General features: G+C 35.6%; 1 protein-coding gene across 6 annotated transcripts in view; it reads right to left on the bottom strand.

Annotated features, from left to right (window-relative positions):
* Window positions 1-578: 578 nt before the first annotated feature.
* Window positions 579-22,269, bottom strand: part of AGFG1 (ArfGAP with FG repeats 1) — a 75,399-nt gene continuing 53,708 nt past the window's right edge. For 3 of the 6 annotated variants that reach the window (XM_047869926.1, XM_047869932.1, XM_047869933.1), the window contains 8 exons: window positions 19,676-19,795; window positions 17,231-17,440; window positions 15,497-15,677; window positions 12,621-12,700; window positions 12,318-12,410; window positions 5,279-5,437; window positions 4,235-4,326; window positions 579-3,644 (listed from right to left, as the gene is read on the bottom strand). In XM_047869926.1, the coding sequence (XP_047725882.1) occupies window positions 3,585-3,644; window positions 4,235-4,326; window positions 5,279-5,437; window positions 12,318-12,410; window positions 12,621-12,700; window positions 15,497-15,677; window positions 17,231-17,440; window positions 19,676-19,795 (995 nt within the window). In that variant the 3' untranslated portion in view covers window positions 579-3,584. The remainder of the gene's footprint in view (window positions 3,645-4,234; window positions 4,327-5,278; window positions 5,438-12,317; window positions 12,411-12,620; window positions 12,701-15,496; window positions 15,678-17,230; window positions 17,441-19,675; window positions 19,796-22,269) is intronic. The other 3 variants (XM_047869930.1, XM_047869929.1, XM_047869931.1) reach the window with 3 other exon arrangements.

A 22,269-nucleotide genomic window follows, 5' to 3' on the forward strand; every position in this document is an offset into this window, starting at 1 on the left:
TATTTAAAACATTTTTTAAATAGCTATTTGATAGTCCCCCAAAGCAATTACCCAGTTTCAAAATGGTCAGAATAGTAAATGATTCCAACATAAACATCCATAACTTGTAATATCTGAATTTGTAATATCCTTCAAGGAAATATTCACCAATTTCATCATTATTAAAACGATTTCAAATAAAAATAGGAGAAAATCCAGAAAACAACACTAAAAATGTTTGCAGTTTGACCTCAAATTTCCATTTTTCCCACCACGCAAAGAAAAACACTTCGAAGTTTAGGGAGTGGTATGCTTACAGAAATTTAAAAGTGTAGCGCAGCGGTTTTCCAAGTGTGGTTGGAGGACTTGTGCAAAGTCCCCAAGAGCCAAGTGTCAAAACTATTTTCCTAACAATACGAAGACGTTCTAGGTCTGTTTCACTCATGACTTCCCAAGTGCACAGTGGCGTTTCCCAGCGCCCGCATGCCACGTGATACAGAAACAGCCGGAATGCCAAGTAGTAGGAGAATCTCACGGTTTCTTAAGCCAGGCATTAGAGATAGGCAAAACATAAAACAATGTTCTTCTCATTCATTAACTGTTGTTGGAAGACAACAATGTTTTATTAAAAAAGGGCATTTATGTTGACATGCAATGGGTTTATCATCGTTATATTTAAATGAATGAACACGTCTGTTAGGTGCCTCAGCATTAACTTCTAATACGGTCGGTAATTTCTGATCGGTACAAGCTATATAAACAAAAGCTCTTTGGGCGTCCTGAAAACTGTACGAGTTATGGTCCTGAGACCAAAATGTCTGGGAACTGTTAAGTCCTGCCACGGTGGGGCAGCCCGTTCCTCTTCTCTCCATTGTGCCAACTTCTAGGACCGGTGCCGAAGACGGTATGTCCTGGCAGCAAGGGCAACCCACAGGCGGAGAGCACTGACACGCTTCTCCAAACTGCCAAAAGGAATGGTTTTAAGGAACAAAGTGATTGCCTCATCTCTGTGGTCACAAAAACGAGCATAAAATATGCCTTTAAACTGTATCGACAATGTTTGCACCCTAAAAGAAAATGTTCTTCCCAGAGCAAAGACGGGAGAGAAGATCTGATTCAACCAGTAAGCCAGAAAACGTGTAGGTCTTCAGCCTCGTCGCTTTCGAGGATTTTCTCCTCTTTAGTACTCAACACAATTCTGATGGTCTACAAAAAACCAAAAGCAAATCTGAATATGAAGGTTTAACAGAAGTGGATTTAAATCCACATTAAAGCTGGATCACTTTTTAAGCTAAGCATTTGGGTTTTATAAGCACTCATTGAAAGTAGTAAGTCAGTAACTGAGAGTTCTCATTTCATTACAAACTTCAAGATTTACCCAGAAAAAAAAAACAGTCTTTAAAATTATTTTAATAACAACTGTTTAATTTACTTATTTCTCAGATGGAAAGCCTGGTAGGTTATTTCGGTAATGGCCTACAATTATATAGCATAACTTCGTACATATGAATTGCCTGGGACCCAATACAATCTAAAGCAAAGAAATTCAAAGACATTTCCTAAGTATTCCCTCCATGAAAAGGGGGCTGGAGGGAGACCCCGAACTGTAGGTATTCCAAGTATACACCCCCACGCACACACCTAGACTCTGCCACATTCACTCGATTCTAAGAGAAGAGGCATACTGTTCAAAAAGGGGCCGGGATTTCCCAGCCTTCTTGCTCATCAACCACACGTTCGGTTGGAAACACAACGGACAGCAATGCTGTGGCAAGTCTGAAACACCACACAGACTTTAAGATAGTGCAACAACTCATGTAGTCACCACTGGAAAAGGTATTCGACACAAATAAATTGTCTGAAGAAACCGACGTTCACTTCTTTTAATACTAAAGCTTTTTCCGAAACGTTCACTCATTGTAAGATGAAACTTTTCAAACACGTATTACATATCTGTATATGTGATGTTACCTTTTCTTGATGACACAGAGTCCTAGTGACAGACCACTGTCAGATGATGATGTCATACAGCGACATCCTCTAGGCTGGCCTAGCTGTCCTTATACTAAATGGTCAACAGTTTTCCACAGCTTTTCTGTATCCTTCCAAACCACCACTTCTGAACTTAAATACGCTATGGGCTGGTAAATCAAATGATCAAACTTTCGCATAAAAACAAATGCATGAGCTCTAACACGTAGAGACTCTGTGACTCTTGTGCGTTGCTCAAAGGCATTTAAGAAAAATTAAAATTCCAAGTTTCTCAGCTGTGTTCGGTTTTGAGGCGGCTTCTAGATTATGGCCTGATGAATGAGGCATCACTGTACATAAATATTTAAACAAGTTCATGTCTTGAGTATTAACAAAAAGATATAACTAACATTAGTATTGTTGCCTTTTTAAACAAAGTATTCTATAACTTTAAGGTAACACTGGGTTCCAGGTTGTTTCCCCCCAGAAATGAACATAAATAAATGTCCTATTTTAACAATATCAGTTTATCCAAACAAAGGAAAAAAAAATGAGGTGCAATCATGTCACAGTTAATGCATGTCTGCTTCCAATACATTCAAAGACAATATTTTTGTTTAAAAATCAATAGTTAAAATAGGACTTCTGCAGTCTGAGAATTCAAGATACTTAAAAAAATTTGTAAATACACATACATGCAAATTCTTCATATATACAAATTTTCACAAAATTAAGAAGTTGCAAAGAAATTAGAAGGATTACGGTGAATCTGACAAGCTACATTTAAATGCTTTACCACTGACATATTCCTGAATATAGCAGTCATAGTAGTTTTAATAAATTTTCTACATGGCCTTTTTATAAAATTTTCTCTTTTAGACATAAAAGTTAGTCACTAGAAGTCTTCTGAAATTCTAATTTAAGAATTCAAGATGTTCTCAATTCACTACTCATATTTTAAGGCCACTTTGGTAAAGGCATTGCAGCAAGAACACAAAAACGATAGCATATTTTCTAATATTTATTTTTTTCACCTGCAAACTGTAGCAAAACATGATCAGCTTTATTATGCAGACAGGTATCCCTCTACATTTTTAAAGAATTTAGGTATGTATAAATAGAAGAGCTCTTAGAAAGGAAAAATTCAAGAATGAATAAAACCTTCCAATTTTGACTTTGTAACTTTCCAGTAGCAATGGTTAAAATGATTTTAGGTCATTCATTCCAAGATATATGACAGCACCTTAAAAGTGGCTGATCTATTTCCCCAGTAACATTTCTCACATAACAATGTGTTAAAGTTACAAATACTGATATGCACAAATAGCTAATTTCTAAGAAAAATATGTACAGTACTGCAGCATAATGAATGTGGTATCTGCAATAACTTAATATTAGCCAATTTTTAATATACATGATACCGCTACCTTTTTCTGCCAATTCACAGGTTAAAAGTTGTTACTGGAGCCCTCTGTTTTGCACATATTACCTGGTGTTTAATACACAATGCAGGCTTTTTAAAGACTTCTCTTGTGTTTAAAGCTAAGATCAGTGAAACAAGACAACAGTGCAAGAGGCGGAGAGATGTAATGTGACCACGTAAAAGTTCGTTCCAGTAAAGTGTCTATATAAGGCTATAAGAAAGGATTGGTTGATGAGCTTCCCGTTGGAAACTGTCCTGTTGGTGCACCAGTCTAAAGGAAAACATAAGATGAAACAGACATGTAAGAGTTGTGTATGTGGGGAAAATAGGAAAATAAACTTTATTTGATTAACTCTGATTTAATTAAACAGTATTTACATTAGAAATTCCTTTGTAACTACTGGCAATTACATTTATTCATTATTGTTACCAGCAACATATTATAATAAAACTATTAGGTGGTCTTTAATACCCATTACTTCATATAACTCTCATAACAGATTCTCAGAAAGGACTTGGCCCTTAAGAAAATGCATTTATGATTCAAACCAAACCTCCGACTTCAAGCCCTTTTCATACTGTTCACTAAACCTACAGCCACTCATAAAATGTTATGTTGACAAGAAAGCAGACAAGTCTCAAGTTCTAAAATAGCTTATTTACTGTCCATGTTTTGATCTGCAACTGATTAATGTGTGGCTTTTAAATCATAAAAGGATCGTGCATGACAGCCGTCTCAATTTGTAAAATCTTGTGACATCAATAGAATAACAGCATCTAGCAGAGTCACATCCTGCTTTTCCTAATCTGCAAATAATACACAACAACTTATGCAAGTGCTTAAAACTGTGTCTCACTTACCATAAAAGGATTACTAGATACTCCAGCAGCTGCAACTTGACCAAAAGGGGTTACCACTGGCTTGCTTTGTCCAAATGCTGCAAAACCTGCACCTTGTTAAAACAGAACCACCAATTATCAGCCATACCTTTAAGAGACAATCTGGTAACTTGTAAAACTTCAGAAGGAGTTTCAGAGGAATTCCCACCAGGGCAATAGTGAAGTACCAATATGAAATTGTTAAGTCTCCTGCTCTTTCAAATACCAGAGACAGAACTTCCTGTGGCACATCTCAAAAGAGCTTTCACACAGCTCCTCAGAAATGGTTAATTCTAATCTTTCTCAGCTACGTCAATTGCTGGCATTTCAAAGGATGGAGTTAATAGACGAGCCTGGGACGGACTATCTGAGACGGGCTCTGAGTGCAACACAATGGTTTCGTGTGAACAGCGCGGTATTCCTTAGGAAGTATTTTATCGTTATGGCTCTGCCATGGACCCGGACCCAATTTTTACCTGACTTCAAAAAAGAAAACACACAGTTATAATTTAAGAATAATCTTCAAGTTTACGGACTTTCAAACTTTAGCAAATGAACTTAATGGGTAAAAAAAACAACCCTGGTCTCTACTGAAAGTTCCTGAAAACAAGTAACAAACTCTATAGTTACCTAATTGGAAATTTGGTCTACACCACCAAAATAAATAATTTATACAAAAAATACACACGCAAAACAAAAACACTCAAGGTCTTTTAAAATCAAGAGGAACATCAGAACATAGATATACTATTAAGACAGACACTGGGGATTCTGAGAAGAAGGGGTAGTCTTTAGAGAGTCTCTGATTTCTCCTAAATCTATAACCTGGTTACAAGATCTCACCAAATCACTCCACTTTCCAAGGCCTAAATCACCAAGGGCGTCTATATTCGCGTAGTAAACGTTAGCAGACAATGCCAATACCACGGCATTCTTTAGACGAGCCTCTTTGTCCAAACATACAACGTCACGATACACAGAGGACACCTGAGGTGGACTTACAGCTAGTCGAGTGCTGGATCTTACCATTGGGCTGTTGAGAAAACGCTGTCTGCTGAGGGAAAGCTGCTTGGGCCGGGAAGGCAGGCTGCTGGAAGCTGCCACTGAAGCTGGTGGGAAGACTGTAGGGCGCAGGAGTCCCGAACCCCGCAGGCATGCTCATGGACGCGGTGCCAAAGGTCGCAGCTGATAGAGAAAAGAAGGGCTGATCATTTCCACACAACAGAGCAGGCTTTGTTTCTCATACCACATATTACAGAATAATTTGCCTCGAAAAATATTAAGATGCACATTAAAGGCATTTTAAATTCCAAAACTCTTAACAAAGTTAGCAGTAAGCTTTAGCACTCTACAGCTGAACACAATCTATAACATTTTGTTCTCCTGAAACCCAACGAAGAATAAAACTATCATTTGAAATCACAAGAAAACTTCTCAAAATAATTATAGAAAGTTCAAGTCTAAATAAATAGCAGTCAACTTTTAATCATCATGCAATTCACATGTATCCTAGCATACATTTTTTAGTTTCATTTTGCTGTATACGTAAAATGGCCCAAAATTTAGTTTTGTCCACTGAACTGTCTACTATAATGTAATAAAGTATGTTCTGAAAAAAATTTTTTTAGACCTCTAAAAAATAGTTCACCAAAATTAACAAGACTTATAGGAGAAATGGGGTTAGAAGCAGGCCACTCAAAACCTATGCAGCTTTGTAACCAGAGCCCAAAACGGGTAGGAGGGGGAGGGGTTTCTCTAATAAAACTACCCACAAAATTAAAAGAATATGTGAGGTTCCCGATACATCAATTCCAAAAGAAATATATATGGATACCCATTTCTTGTTTGGGAGATAAACAGACTGCTCTGGATACGGGGTTTAAGGTTAGGACTGCTGAGTTAAAGAAATTGGGGCAAAATGCACAAAGACTGAAAAGGAAGTGAAATAAGCATTCTTAGAAAAGATGGATGTAGGGTGAATGAGCACTGTGATCAATACCGCACTGAAATCCATGTGTGAACAACCAGTACATATGTGGTAATGCTGCCATCCTTCCCCCACTTATAAATTACTTATAATCGAATCTGCATCACAGAAACACATGTAGTAGTAAAACAATTTATTACTTACTACCAGTGAAGATTAAAAACAGAACCTTCTGAATAATGTCCTAGAAAAAGTCTCAGTAAAGTAAGAGCCAATAATGGTGCTTTTAATACGGAATATTAGTAATTACAACAGTGAAATAGTGTTGGCATGATGCTATCAAAAACGTGGCAATTCACTGAATTTCCTGATATAAAAAATTTTACCAATTTGACCTCTGATTTAAGGCATAGGAATTAATAACTAAAAATGTCACACAGACTTATATTTTATTGAAAAAAACCTGAGAGTCATGTTACAGATACTGCCCAAAGTAATCTTCATAATCCTATTGTTTATATCAAGGCAATTTTTCTCAATGAACCTAATTAGAATGCCAAATTTCTTGAAATTACTATTGATGACAAAAAGGAAAAACAAGCCACTAGGAAGCAAGTGAACTAAAGAATAATAAGCACACTGCAAGGGAAACAGAAGAGTTTCATAACAGACAACAACGCACTGACGAACTTTGACAAATCACTTTTAAGAAAGCACTAAAAAGCGCAACTTGTATACAGTTAAGCAAAACCAAACTCCATGGAATAATGTGGTAAAATGGTTTGGTGTGTCGAAAAGGTGTCAAAGTACTATGAAATCAAACTCAAGAAAAAGAATCAAAAAAGCTATTAACATTCTAATGTGACCATGGAGGTAAGCAACAATGCTTTTCAGCGTTAAAAACAAATCACCACAATTTTCATGTAACTTTAAATATAATGTAACCCCGATGCCACACATCCATGCCCACTCCATTTTAAAACATGGAAAAAACTCAATTCCACATGCAGGGATCCAGAACACTAGCAGAAGCTTCCACAAGCAGGTAGACAGATTGCCACACAAATCTAGGTATTAGTTGTGGCCACCTACCAAAATGAGCGTGAGGGAACACTTGAGAATGCATTGCTCCAGAAAGGCCTTACGGAAAGCCATAGAGAGACCAATGTCAATTAACTTATGGTTAACTATTGTCAAAACAAATCTGTTTCATTAAAAACTTTTAAAATTAGAATACACTGTTACAAAGTAGGTAGCAAAAGAATACATATAAAAACATATCCACCAAGAGTTTTTTTAATTTCAACTATATTCACGACGCTGTAATATTTAACCTGTTTGAAGTAAAAGGGAGATCGCCAATAATAAATACCAGAAAAATAAATATCAAATGAAAAAAAACATTTATGAAATCCACTTTTAAATAAATGCTAACGTATTTTTCGTATCAAGATACAACTGTGTCCATAACAAGGCTTTGTAGGTCTCATGCATTACACCCCAAATTGCTATTCGCAGGATCATCTAAAATGATCTAGAATCTACCTTTTGCCTCTAGAAAGTCGGATCTTGCAGACAGCACCTGGATGATGTTTGACTGTTTTCTTTACAACTCTGTACACTAACTAAAAATACATAAAGATAACTCAAGCGAACTACGTATTATGAAAGGGAGAAATTATTCAATGCAGTTCATTAGAAAGGTAAGTGCAACTTTCAATTGAAAATGTTAATGGCTGAAAAGAGAGACGAGAGAAGTGCATCTTCTGCAAATCTTACCTGGCATAACTGAGGCCAGAGAGGTTACATACAAATAAACGGAATGAACAGAAAACAAGCTTCGGTTGTTAAGTACTAGAAACTTTTTGTTTGTTTTAACCTTCTGGAGTGGAATTGTTTCTAAAATACAGGTCCATCTATGTATGCTTTTTACATTAGCAAACTTTTCCAATTAAATCTGGGGAAACAGAGCAACTGGGAGAGAAGAGTGGTTGTGAGTCTTGGTTCTGTCATTTTCTAACTACAAGAGATTGTGTAACCTCTACAGGCTTCAGTTTCCTCATTTGCAAATAGAGGGTACAGGTACAGGGATAACAATACCTACTTTATTTACAAAGCTGCAGTAAAAATAAATTTAACAATAAAATTTTTAAAATGATGTAAATATTCAATGAATGTATTTTACTTGCAAATCACTTTAAAAGATGTGTACTTAAAAGATACACCAGTACTGTGTTATGAATTCAACAAAGAGGTAATTCGGGGGAAGGATTCTATAATAAATAAGGTAGGTCACTTTATGTTTATCTCCTTTCTTACAGCACGTTAAGTCTCTTGAGAAGTTCTACAATAAAATGCAGGTTAAATTGTTTATACCAGCATTTCCCATGTATATCTGAGCATAGAACCCTTTCCCATGAAGTATTTGATAACATCTCGAGAGACATGCTGTACAAAATACACTCTGATAAAAACTGACCTTTAGTCAACAGTGACTGTGAACCAATATTAATTGCTGTTGCCTCAGCCTGCAACAACGATGCCCTCTCAAGTTCTAGCCCTGGAATGCTGTAATGCCCATTCTGGATGCACCACCATGTATAAGGAATCACACGTTACCCATTATTTTGTGACTAGCTTCCTTTATTTTAGCCTGATGTTGCAGCATGTCTGCTTCATTATTTTTCATCAGTATTTCATTACTTTTTATTATCAAGCAAATTCCATTGTATGATTATAACACATCTGGTCTACCCCTTCATCAGTTGATGGACATTTTGAGTTGTTTCCTCCCTTTGGCTATTATGAATAATGCTGCAACGGAACATCTGTGCGCCAGTTTCTATGTGGACGTACATTTTCATTTCTCTTAGGTATATTCTTAATGAGTGGAATGGGTGGAACCAGTGGAAACTATGCTAGTTTAGAAGAGTTCTAGGTACAAATATTTGTGCCGTTAATTAATTTTGAACCCTTAAGGCAAACCCATCAAACCAGTCTCCCCCTAGATAATAAAACAAGGACACTAGCCTAGATGCTACTGTGATTTTCAGCTCTACATCTCTATTAAGTTCATCTCCTGGGGGGGGTAAAAAAATCTTTAAAATCTTTGTTCATTCATTCATTCATGTGGCTCAGTCAGTTGAGCATCTGACTCTTGATTTTGGCCCAGGTCATGACCCCAGAATCGTGGGATCGAGCCCTGCGTCGGGCTCTGGAGCTGCATGTAGAGCCTGTGTAAAGGTTCTCTCTCTCCTTCTGCCCCTCTCCCCTCACCCTCTCTAAAATTATTTTTTTAAAAAATCATTCATTAAAATGAAGTTAGGGAAATAATAAAGACTTTTCATTCCACAGCAAAGGAGAGATTGAAGAGTTTTAACAGAATTTCATAATAATTGAAAACTGTATTAAATCTGTTAGATTTAAGGTCTCAAGAGCCCTCTTTTTTTAAAAAAATGCTATTACAGAATCCTAAAATAAAAAAGGTCTTAGGCCATACTGGCTGATATCCTAACGAAAGTTTCTATGTAACATGGCAGAAGAAAATTAAAGCCTCAAAGCTTTATAGATGCAGAAGAAAAATTATTAAAATATATATTTTAAGAAAGAAATGTTATCAGTAAAGTGTTTTACCTTTTATTATGCAATCCGTCTTTCAAAAGCTACTTCAAATGGAATTCAACAATATATTTAAAAGCAACAAGAAATATTCCCTAAAGAATATTAATTTTGACACTGTTAATTCCTGAGCATAGTGAGCATAGTGTATTTGTCAAAATGTTGCTCATATTTCAACTTCAATAGAAACATATATAGCTAACATTTACTCTTCATCAATTCTATAACAATTTAATGAAGGTGACCAATGTGATAAATCAAAGCAGTTTATAAAGAGAAATTTTTTAACCTTGAAATAAAAATTTATGGACACAGATTTACCTTTCAATAAATTTTTCTTAGCCTAATACTAAAATTACCTTATATTATCTGAACATATACTGTATGTTTTCTATTAATGTACATCCTATATAGAACCTTAACTTTAAAGGACTTTCATACTCTACATAAAATAAGCAAAAAACTAAAAAATAAAAAGCCCTTAATTCTAATGACATAACTAACTTCAAGGCAGTCATGAAAGGAAAATAATAGGAACGATTTACCATACAGGACAATGCAAACACCATGCAAAGATGATTTGTATCATCTAAATTCTCACAAAAACCCTGCCAATAGGAGAATATTATTCACATTCTATAGAGAAGGCCAACAATAGGGCTCAGAGAAGTTAGATCAATACAAGTTTTAGCCAAGGCACAATTTGAATTTCCATCTTTCTGTTGTCAAATGGGGTTATGATAGCGATAAATGTTTCAACAGTATCTTGTCAATAATTTTAAACACTCAACAAATGTTAGTACATCTTTCTATCATCTTTATTCATCACACAACTAATATATAAAAAGCATCTTAAGATCACCCAGCAAGTAAATACTAAATCAGGATTTGAACACAAGTCTGGCTGTACCCAAAACATATCCACACTTAACTTTTCTGAACCTCAGTTCCCTCAGCTGTCAAGGAGTGATGAAAACATTTATTTGATCAGAGCTAAAAGGATTAAACGACACAATGCACAAATCCCTATGTGACGTGAGACATTTTACAAATTCATTCCGCCAAGTCAAAATAGCATGCTAAGAAACGGAAATGTTACATGTATCATAACTGATGAATATTTTTGTCTGAAACACATAGAAACGAAAACAATCACTGGTTAGGTATACTTGAATTCTAACAAACACAAACCATTTTTAAAAAATTATCTGTGAAAATACTTATTAAACATCGATCATGCGAGATACCAACAAATTATGACTAAAGACATTTATGTAAAAGGAAAGTTATAGTTCAAACTCCATTAATACCACAATTCTTACTCTTGCCTATGACAGAGATTTACTAGTAAATACCAATTCTTACGGCACAAATCATGTTACAAGCACCTTACTCTTTCCAGATTCCACACCAATATATGCCATACGCTGAAAGCTTTAGTTCTAAATGTACCGGGACACATACACAAAAACAGAGCTGGCCAACTTGAGGTTTACTGGGTATCCAGCAACTCCACACACACTTGCTGACGCTCCAAGGTACTGGCAAACAGTTCTGGTGTTCAGGTTGATAAGACAAAAATCAAAGAGGCTCAATACAAAAAAATATGTGGCTGGCTTGCAGTATGAACCAAAAACAAAACAAAGGGAAGGAATAAAGAGGATTAAAAAATTATCAAGAGAAAATATTAAAATACCATTCCCTAAATCAAATCAGGTTTGTGTAAGTTAAAAAACGTGAACACTCTAAAAGAGATAAGCACTGGAAAAGATGTGATTTTTAAGACCTCATGTAACAAAGCTCATTCCTTCCTTGCCATCTCGTGGAGAGGAAAATAAGAAACAAAAAAACTTCTCGTAAGTTTTTTCTATTAAGACTGAATGAGTAGTAACCAGTAATTCCAAAACCCGATCACCAAATAAGTCAGAATTTCAGTGTTCAAAGTCCCACCTTGGTCACAAAGTGGCTGCAGGGCGCAGGGCTCTAAGGAGGCCTCGCCTCCACACTTGGGCTTCCTCACCTGAAGAATGAAAGCAGGGAATGGGGACCAGGGGGCGCTAGAGAATTTCTAGGGTTCCTCCCAAATATTAGAAGTCCAGGATTTTATAAACTTTCAGCTAGCGTAGGTCTTTTTTTTTTTTTTTTTTTTTTAATGTTTTCACATTTATTTATTTTTGAGAGACAGAGAGAGACAACGTGAGTGAGGGAGCGGCAGAGAGAGAGGAAGACATAGAATCCGAAGCAGGCTCCAGGCTCTGAGCTGTCAGCACAGAGCCCGATGCGGGACTCGAACCCGCAAACCGCGAGATCATGACCTGAGCCGAAGTCAGACGCTCAACCGACTGAGCCACCCAGGCGCCCCCAGCTAGTGTATGTCTTTATGGACAAACTCTTCCATCCACTTCCCATTCACTACAGTAACAAAGAAGAGCTTTATTTTCTGATGTTCTTCCCATGATGTCTTTGTAATAAATACCTTTTCCAAAGCTTTCTGTTCTATAATCTATATTTATTTCTTACCTGTTGCTCCTCTGGCATTGGTCTGAAATGGATTTGTAGAAGATGCCACAGAAGGACCAGCAGCAGCAACAAATGGATTTGTGGAAGGCGTAGCTTTAAAAAATTAGAAAATATGCTATGAAATCCTAACATATTTGTATTCAGTCATTTAAAATATTTGTTCATACATTTATGAAGATCAGAAAACTAGAGCTTTTGGATAATAAGTTGTTGCTCTGACTGCCTTCCAGTACCTGTAAGAAAATGTTCTACAGTCTACACAGGCTCTTTAGAAAATCCGGTATATACACCAGAAACACATACCTCCAAATGGAGCAGGCACACTCGAAGAAGCAGGCTGTGTCTGTGCAGAAGCACCCACGGGCACTGTTCCAAAAACATTGCTGAAAATAAATACAGAAAGAGTTCTTTTTATTTATTTTTTAAAGCAAGGCTAATCTATCTATAGGGTGGCCATAAAATGTGGAAACAGGTAATACTGAACACATCATGTATCACAGCTGTTCTTAAACTCTGGAGTCTGGTCTCATTTACATTCTTTTTTTTTTTTTTTTTTTTTTTTAAACTAGGCTCCCCGCCCAACATGGGGCTTGAACTAAGGACCCTGAGATCAAGAACCGCGTGCTCTTCTGACTGAGCCAGCCAGGAGGTCCAGGACTCATTTACGCTCTGAAATGTTACCGAGAACTCCCAAGAGTCTTTGTTTAAATGTGCTATATTAACAATACGTATATACAGAAATTAAAATGGAAAAATTTTTAAATCTCATACTTTTAAAATTAACTATAAAGCCATTATACACTAACGTAAGTAGCATTTTTAGGATAAAGAACTATATTTTCCAAAACAAAAGGAACTTAAGAGTCACAACATTTTTGCAAATCCCTTCAATGGCTGGGCTTCACAGAAGATCAATCTCCTGTAATATGTCGTTTATGTAAAAGTGTATGAAAAAAACTGCTCTCATAGACACCTAGCTAAACAAACTAGGAGAATCTGAATAGTTTCTTCAGATACTTGTGAATATTTTCCTTGACATCACAGCCAAAACGACAGTGATAATTTCTTAAAGATTAGCTACAAAATGGAATTTGAAATCCTATCAATGAACTCCTTTGTGCTCTCTGAAGTAACATCTACTAATCTATCTTGCACTTTAAATGAATCTTTTACCATTTTTGTATCATTTGGGAAAATATCTGATACAAATCTTCCAAATGTTAACAATTTCCTTATACAAAATCAAAAACTATCACTGCTCATCTTATCAAAAAGTAATGTAAAGCTGTCGAGTTCATGATGGAGTCAATAAATTTTCCAAAATTCTAATATTTGCTTTGGAAGTGTGAATTTTATCAGTTATTTTCCTTAAAGTGACAGACTTCAATTATTTCATTTTTGAGAAAATGTGTGCCAAATATCCAAATCTGAATAACCATGGTTTATCAGTCTTAAGGAAAAATGGCGTTCCATAAAACAAGTGGCTGGTTCATTCCACAATTTAACCACACAAGCTGATTTTCCGGAAGCTACCTACCATACTTCAATATGCATCAGAACCACGTGATGTATACCTTATCTGAATACACAGCAAGTTAAGAAAACATTATGTAAGGGTCAAGATTTAATAAAGTTAAATTTCTTTACTGTTTCATCAAGAATATTTGTAAGAATATATACATAAGTCATGGGGACATAAGGTACAGCATGGTGACTACTGTCAATAATATTGTAGTTCGTACTTCAAAGTTATCAAGAGAGTAAATCCTACAAGTTAGCTTTGTGTGGGGATGGACACGAACTACATTTACTATGATCATTTCCCAGTGCATACAAGTATCAAAGCATTATGTTGTACACCTGAAATCAATGTTAAATATCAATTATACCTCAATAAAAAAAATTAGAAAAAGAATATTCAGAAGAAAAACAACCAAGACTATTCACAAGTAAAACTGAAAGTGGTATAAGAAATATAGTGACTATTACATGACTAGGACAGTTGGTGTCATGGCCTTAGTCTGTGCTATGGCGCTACCAAGTTTTTACTTGCCATTGTTTTTGTGCCATCAATACAAATGTCAAATACTGGGAACACAACTAACCCCTCAGAATTATTATGAATAGAGTTTGAACTTCACAGACCCCTTGGAAGTGTCTCAGGTACCCCAAATGTTCCATGGACCACACTGTGGACCACTAAGATACTGTAATATAATACCAATAAACCATCTGTTAAATATACCTCTCTGTTTCCAGACTCTATGGTTACCTTGCAATAGGTCACGACTGTTATCTAACATAGACAATCTTAATGAAAGAAAAATAATAAATACTCTAAACTGTTCTTTGGATTCAATTTTTCCCATCTGGCTGTAAAATTAATTACTAGAGAGTCCAAGTCATTAGCGTTACAATCCTCCCACTTCTCCCTAGAAAAGATGCTAAAAGAAAATTAAAAAAAAACAACAAAAAAAACCACCTCAGATAACAAAAGAAAGAAGAGACAATCTACAGGACAGAAAACACTTGGATAAAACACTGCACAGCTAAGTCACCTATACTTCTGGGTCTGTTTCCTTACTACAAAATGAAGAAGTTACAATTAGAAGTGTTTTTAAAGATCTATTGCTGTTAAAATGTGTTAGACTTCCTGCTGCCTAGAATTCCTTCATTCCACACGAATCTGAGCACAGTAATGGATACGCTATGTGTACCAGCAGGACACCGAAGAGATATAGAACGGGGTCTTGAGTTCTCTTGCAAACATATCTAAAAATGTTTATTTACAACTAAAGCTACCTGTTACTTCCAGTGTTTAGTCTTCATGACTGAAAACTGTACCTTAAAAGTATATAATTTGCTAAATGGATTCTCTGCTCAGTATAATTAAATCCGTATATAACTCTCCATTTTGAGATGTGTACATACTCAATTACACTTCCGTGTTCAAGGAAGAGAAGTAACAAAACCTTTGAGTAAGTAAGATAAAATGGCAATCACTCAAGGATTACAGGTTAATTAGCAGATTAAACTCCATTTCTGCAAACTTACAAAAATATTCAAGAATTTTAAAAATGTGTCCCCAAACAGCCATTATTTAACATCATTATTCAGCGTTGAATTAAAAAACAAAAAAGAGAAGACACGAAGCAGGAACACGGACAAAGACAAGGTACCTGCTAGCGTTACTTGTGGAAGTATACGCGTTACTGGACGTGGCCGCAGAGCTGAAAACGCTGTCGAGTTCTGCCAGGGCTGCGTATTTGTCTGAAGATGCACTTGACTGACTGGGAACTGAAACCACAGAACCAACAGGAGGTTTACCTGTGGTCCCAAAACCACTCCCCTGATCACCACCTATAAACAAACAAAAACAATTACACCGAAAACTTAGTTATTATGCTTTCAATTTACCAGCCACATGTGCCATGAAACACATGCAAATTTAATTTTTCAATTTTTTTAATTTTAGAGAGAGAGCACACGAGCAGGGGAGAGGGGCAGAGGGGAGAGAGGGGGAGAGAGGGGGAGGGAGGGAGGGAGGGAGGGAGGGAGAGAGAGAGAGAGAGAGAGAGAGAATGAATCTCAAGCAGGCTCCATGCTGCACATGGATCCCACGACTCTGGGATCATGACCTGAGTCGCAATCAAGAGTCGGGATATTCAACCGACTGAGCCACCAAGGTGCCCTGAAACATGTAAATTTAAAACTATTTTAACGCTAGGCGAATAAATAGACAAGAATTCTGTAGTCTTATCTAATAAACTATCTACAAACTATTAGACAAGATTAATTGCTATACACACCACTGTGGTAAAGACAGGATACAGTTTCTGTAACAAAAACTAAGGTGGGGCACCTGGGTGGCTCAGTCAGTTAAGCATCCAACTGCTGATTTCAGTTCAGGTTATGATCTCACAGTTCGTGAGTTCAAGCCCTGCGTCCTGCGTTGGGCTCCACACCGACAATGCGAGCCTGCTTAGGGGATTCTCCATCTCCCTCTCTCTCTACCCCGCCCCCCACTTGCACGCACTCTCTTTCAAAATAAATAAACTTAAAAACAAAAAGCAAAGAATCTGTACCATTGTCTAAATTATGCATAAGGAGCAAATTCTCAAAGTGCTACATTAACATCTCCAAAACAGGTGCGTGTCATTCAAGTGAACATAAAAAATTCTAAACTCCCAGACCTAATGAGAACAATCCATTAATAATACCATCTTCCCAGGGTTTTCCATGAAAAAAATTAGAGACAGTAGTACAAGGAAACATTTACACAGCACTTATTATGTGCCAGGCACGTTCTAAATGACTTAGATGTGATAATACATATGAGCTCAATGCTATTACTGCCCTATTACTACTGGAGATGAGAAAACAGCTACAGAGATTCGGATGCAGAATCCAGTCCAAAAGCAGACCTCTACTGTTCCCTACCACACTATGCATTCTGAGAGGCAAAATACTGGCCTTAAGATCAAAACCAGGTATAAAAATATCCTGTAAAACGAATGGCTTTTAATACCAAAATATTAATAGTAAAAATAGCTCAAAATGAATATATTATAAAAAACAACCAAATAACGCTCCAGTCAGCATTATTAATTGGATTTGCTGGCCCTCTGTAGCCTCAGAACAGTGAAGCATGCTTTCTAAGACAAAATTAAATTTTGTCAATTATTTTCTTCTAGAATTAGAAGTTTACAAATAGTTCCTAGTTTTCTAGGCCTTCCAAAAGGCCTATTATTATTTCACATCAAAAATGTGCCGAATGGTCATGAACATTTAGTGTACACAGAATTTCTTTACAACTAAAAAAAGCATAACAACCTTAAATTGCAATAAACACAACCAAATTCAGAGGACTATGTTATTACAAATTTGTATTTATTTTGTGTAAAGCTTAATACCTTGCCCAGCACTAAAGATATTGTCTAAATTAGCAAGTGCTGCGTATTTGTCTGTAGTCTGCAGACCAGCTTTGTTCGTTGAAACTTTACTAACAGCTGATGCTGTTTGATGACTCTGGGAAGTATTGAAGGTTCCAAAATCAGCACTGGAGGATTTGGGGAAGTTATCAAAATGAGCAAAATTAGCATTTACTGATCCAGCACTTCCACCTGTAACAGAATAAACAGAACACTTGAAATTTCTAGACTTTTCCCAAAATCCTTTGATAGATTATATGATCATTTCTTCCTTAAGTGTTCTATAAGCAATCTTACATTCTTAGAATTAACAACTGGCAAATGGTATTCAACTTTAATCTTCTATTTACGTATGACTGTAATTTGGGGAACTAGATTTTCAAAGATCCTGGCAACATGGAGCGTAACAAATTTCTATGTGTAATTATCTACCCTGAAGTGAAGACTATAATTCACAGAGGAGTAACTCCATGCTTGCTGGGTTTCAGACTTAGTTACCTTAATATTCATATATACATATATATATACATATATATATGTATATATATATGTTAATACATTATACATATATATACACATTACACGTATATATGTTAATATTCATATATACGTGTACACACACACACTCTCTCTCTCTCTCACACATATATATTACTATGACCTTTTACTAGTTCTCCCTAAATGGATTTCCATCGACAAGATGCAAAGTATTTTATGCTATAAGCTCCTACAGCTCCAATGGAGACCTGGTGGCAACAAATCCCAGAGCAGAGATTTAAAATGTTTTAAGATGTACTGTTTTGATCCACAATTTCTTAAAAAGTGGTCTTTGAGCTCTGGAACTTATTTTACTTGAAGAGTTAATATTTAATTCCACATAATAATATTGTAATATATATACAGTATCAGTAAAATCATACTCTATTATATAGTTCAAGGAATAAAAATTATAGCATACAATATATAATCTTTTGAGACTTATAAGATCATAATTCATCTAATGGTCTATTGTACATCCTGCTAAGATTTTGAAGACTGTTCTGGTTACCAGAGACTTTCCTAAAGCACTACCAAAAGACTAAAGCCAGGATATTTCATTTTATGCTTTTGATGCTATACTATTGGTATTAGTTCTTTACACCTACACATTAGTTTCAGCAATGAAAACAGTATATACATTACAGCTATGTATTAAAGTAACAGCAAAGCACAATTAACAGATATTTTAAAAGCAGAAAGAATACAGCCCTATTTTAAAAAAGAGAACACAAACACTTTCCCATCAATCAGTGGATTACAGACACTCTAAAATAAATATGGATAAAATTTCTTCCAGGAATAAACTCCAGTCCTTTGCAATTAAAAGTAGTATGTGCTGGTATTTTAAGACCGTGGTCTGTTACAAGTAGCTGGTGAACATAGTACACAATACTAATCTTTCACAATTTTTATGATGAAATTTATTTCAAATTATTAAAAACTGAACTATTAAATCAACTCTTTTACTGTACACTATTGTGCTAAGTCTGAGCTTAGTAACAGCGAAGAAGACACAGAAATGAGAGTTTCAGAATGATTACTATTAAAAGATGAATAACATTCTATAATCGAAAAATTCATGGAAAAGCATAAAACATACAAATCAGTAAAAGATGCCTACTTGACAACACAACTTACTGTTGGAAGCCTGGAGAGGAAAAGCTGAAGTAAATTCACCAAAACTGCAGCTAGATGAAAGCATTCTAAATGCTGGACAGCCAGAAATTATGTAAATGATGGAATTTAAAGAAGAAAAAAAAAAAAGAAAAGTGAAAGAAAAGGCTTTATAAGACAATACACAGAGTTAAAAGTTGAAAGAAAAGTCATCAGCCAAAGATCTCAACAAGGGTTCAACGGGATTCTGGAAACAATACTTAGTTCAGGGGAGAGTACTCACTGTCCAAAGCCCAATTCCTGCACAGAAAACTACTTCCAAGTCTGATTAAAGTGACTGTGAAATAATCTACTCTTGACTAATAGACTGACAATATTTATTGTCTCAAGCTTGCTGCCCTGAAAATTACTTACGTTTTTATTTCTATGGAAGCAATCAATTAGCTTCCTTTACTCAAAGCCTAAACCAATGTGTTCTGTGAACCTAACAAATTTTGAGGACTGTAACGCTCCTGTGCCTAAGAAATTTAAGGAAGATTCATATGCAGGAAAAGGAAGAGAACAGACACCGTGAATTAGACAACACACCAAGGAGTTCAAAAAACCAGATGAACACAGAAAAAAATAAAGATTTCAGGTTTCCCCAGAGCTTTGTAAGATAGAACTATTTTTAAATCAAATAATTATAGAATTTAAGTTTAGAATAATTTTTTAAACTACGTGTAGAGAGTTTTGTATGTCAAAACGTTTACGCGTGACGCGGAGAAGCTCTACCTGGAGTTTGGGGCTGAAAAGGAGAGCGACTTGCTGTGGGGAAACCTCCAAAATCACTCGAGCCACTAGACTGTCCAAATGCACCAAAGTTTGCAAAATCTGCATTTGCAGAGTTCTGAGCTGTAAATGGTAAGGAACAATATATGTTAATGAATATGAAAATTATAAATGAAAAATATGACAAATGAATTTAAGAATCTTATGAGAAGTTTGTTTCACAACTCACTTTAAAGAGAATTCATTCAGAATCCAATTTTAAATCCTGCCAGTGCTGATTTAACCCAATGCCAAACAATTCATTAAAGGGTAGCCAAAAATTTCCCAAAACACTTTGTACAACAATAAATTTGTACACAATACCCTTTGAGTGACCTCCGGAATAGTACTGCAAAAGTGACTCTACTAAAGGAAACTCTAGGAGCATGAAATATATGAGTTACAGTAAAGCAAACTGAGATGTAGGATATAGATTACATTCTGGGAAACTCAGATTTAAAATGGTGGTGAGTGATTCATCAGCTTTGTGAATCTAAAATAATGATACAAAGAAGTTTAAATTTCATTAATATTCTTTTTGGGTTTTTTTTCCCTAAGTTTACAACCATCTCACATCATGGCATGTAAAAATGAAAAAACGTAAATGTTTAACAAGGACATGACTGCCAAATAAATCACAGATAGTCACATTCTCTTCGAAGGCTGCTGTTCTGGGGAGTCTGGGTGACATCTGACTCCTGATTTCACCTCAGGTCATGATCTCATAGTTGTGAGATCAAGCCCCGAGTCGGTCTCCCGAGTCAGACATGGAGCCTGCTTAAGATTCTCTCTCTCCCTCTCCCTTTGCCCCCTCCTGCTCATGCTCTCTTAAGGTGGGGGGGGGGGGGGAGGGGAAGCCTGCTCTTTTTAATACATATTAAAATTTGAGAAATGAAAATAGCAAAATTTGTGACATTAGTGTACTTCAGACTCAGTGAAAAAGACCAACTGGTATTTCCCACTTGTCATTAACCTAAGAACAATTTTTGAGGCTTCCCTAAACTTAAAATATGTAACTAAATACAACAATTCAAAAGTTTTTTTTTTTTTAAAGGCTACAATAGATGCTGAATTAAGATTTTTATAGAGAATATAAGAAGTGGTTGGTATGTAAGAAAGAGAATGCTAAGTGGTAAGAATGAAAAGCATGCCCAAAAGATAAAGGTTAAATGCCATCAACATAGTACAAATCAGCTACTTTAAATCCTTTGCAGGCAATTCTACTTCAAAAAGCTTTCATAAAGAAATAATCTTGCAAATGAGTATGGCTGCATCTAATAGCTAAATGATTTGTTTTAAAATAATAAAACAAATTTAAAACTCAAATGGCCAGCAATGAGGGATCGCTTAAATTATGAAACATCATACAAACAAATATAATGCGGCCATTTAAAAAATCACATAGAAGATACAGTCCTATTCAAAAATACCCATGATGAAGTATATCAAGATAAACAGGCCAAAAAGTGCCAAATACATTTTCATCTGCCGATTTTGTCAGCATGGTATCATGTGCACAGAAAATCTGCATTTTCATTAACTTGTAGTGGTGAGTTTTCAGATTGTTATAGTTTACTATAGTTATATTGTTATTGTTATAGTTCAGTTTGTTATAGTTTACCAAGCTTTTGCAATGAATATGTATTCTAACTGTACATCAACGAAAAAAAGTTACTAAACAAATTTTCCACTGATGAAGTAAAACATTACTCTAGGGAAATGATCAAAAAAACCTAACAGCATTTTATGTAATTACTATGTTGTGTATATCCGAAAGGGTATATGACTATAGGGGGAAATGCACCTGAACTAGATAGTCCTCCTTTTACTAGACACCTGTGACACCTCCCTCCCTGTGTCGTCCTCACACCCAGCACTTGTGACAGGTGGAGTGCTATCCTACATACACCTATCACTGCTCGCACTGTTGAAAACCTTTTCTAAAGACGTTTGTCCTCTCTCTCAAACATCACACAGACGTATCTAAATTAAAAGGCTGCTTACTGCTTAACACAAAAAATTCTGTATTTTCTGGATACTCTGAAATCTTTTGTTATTGTTTTTACTTATTACCATGATAAAATTCAATTTCCTTATAGGCTGAAATTTTACTTGAACAAATGAAATACATCTATCCCTTGGAGAAACAGGAGTTGGGTCCCTAAGCTGCTTTATCACTTATAATCTCAAATATAGTGAATAAGTAGCCTATAATAATATATATTCTACTTTTAACATATTTAGAACACTACAGGAGAAATATACATTTAACGTGTTTCAAACATCATCATTAAGAAATCAGGTCAATGTAATCCATTTTGTTAGTCAAGTCTATTTTTATCAAATTTATAAACACTGGTGTTTCCAACCAGAGCACCAAACCCATTAATCAAATATCTATTCATTACAGCAAAACAGGACTTTGTAATACCTCTTTCAGTCTTTATATGGAGACACTAAATCTATTCAGTGTCTTCAACAACTGGTTATGGTAAATTTTAAAATTTCTAAGTACCGTGGAATGAAACTTTAGTAACCACAACTTTGGAAATTAAACA

Source organism: Prionailurus viverrinus, chromosome C1 (assembly GCF_022837055.1).
Source record: "Prionailurus viverrinus isolate Anna chromosome C1, UM_Priviv_1.0, whole genome shotgun sequence".
Taxonomy (NCBI): Eukaryota; Metazoa; Chordata; class Mammalia; order Carnivora; family Felidae; genus Prionailurus; species Prionailurus viverrinus.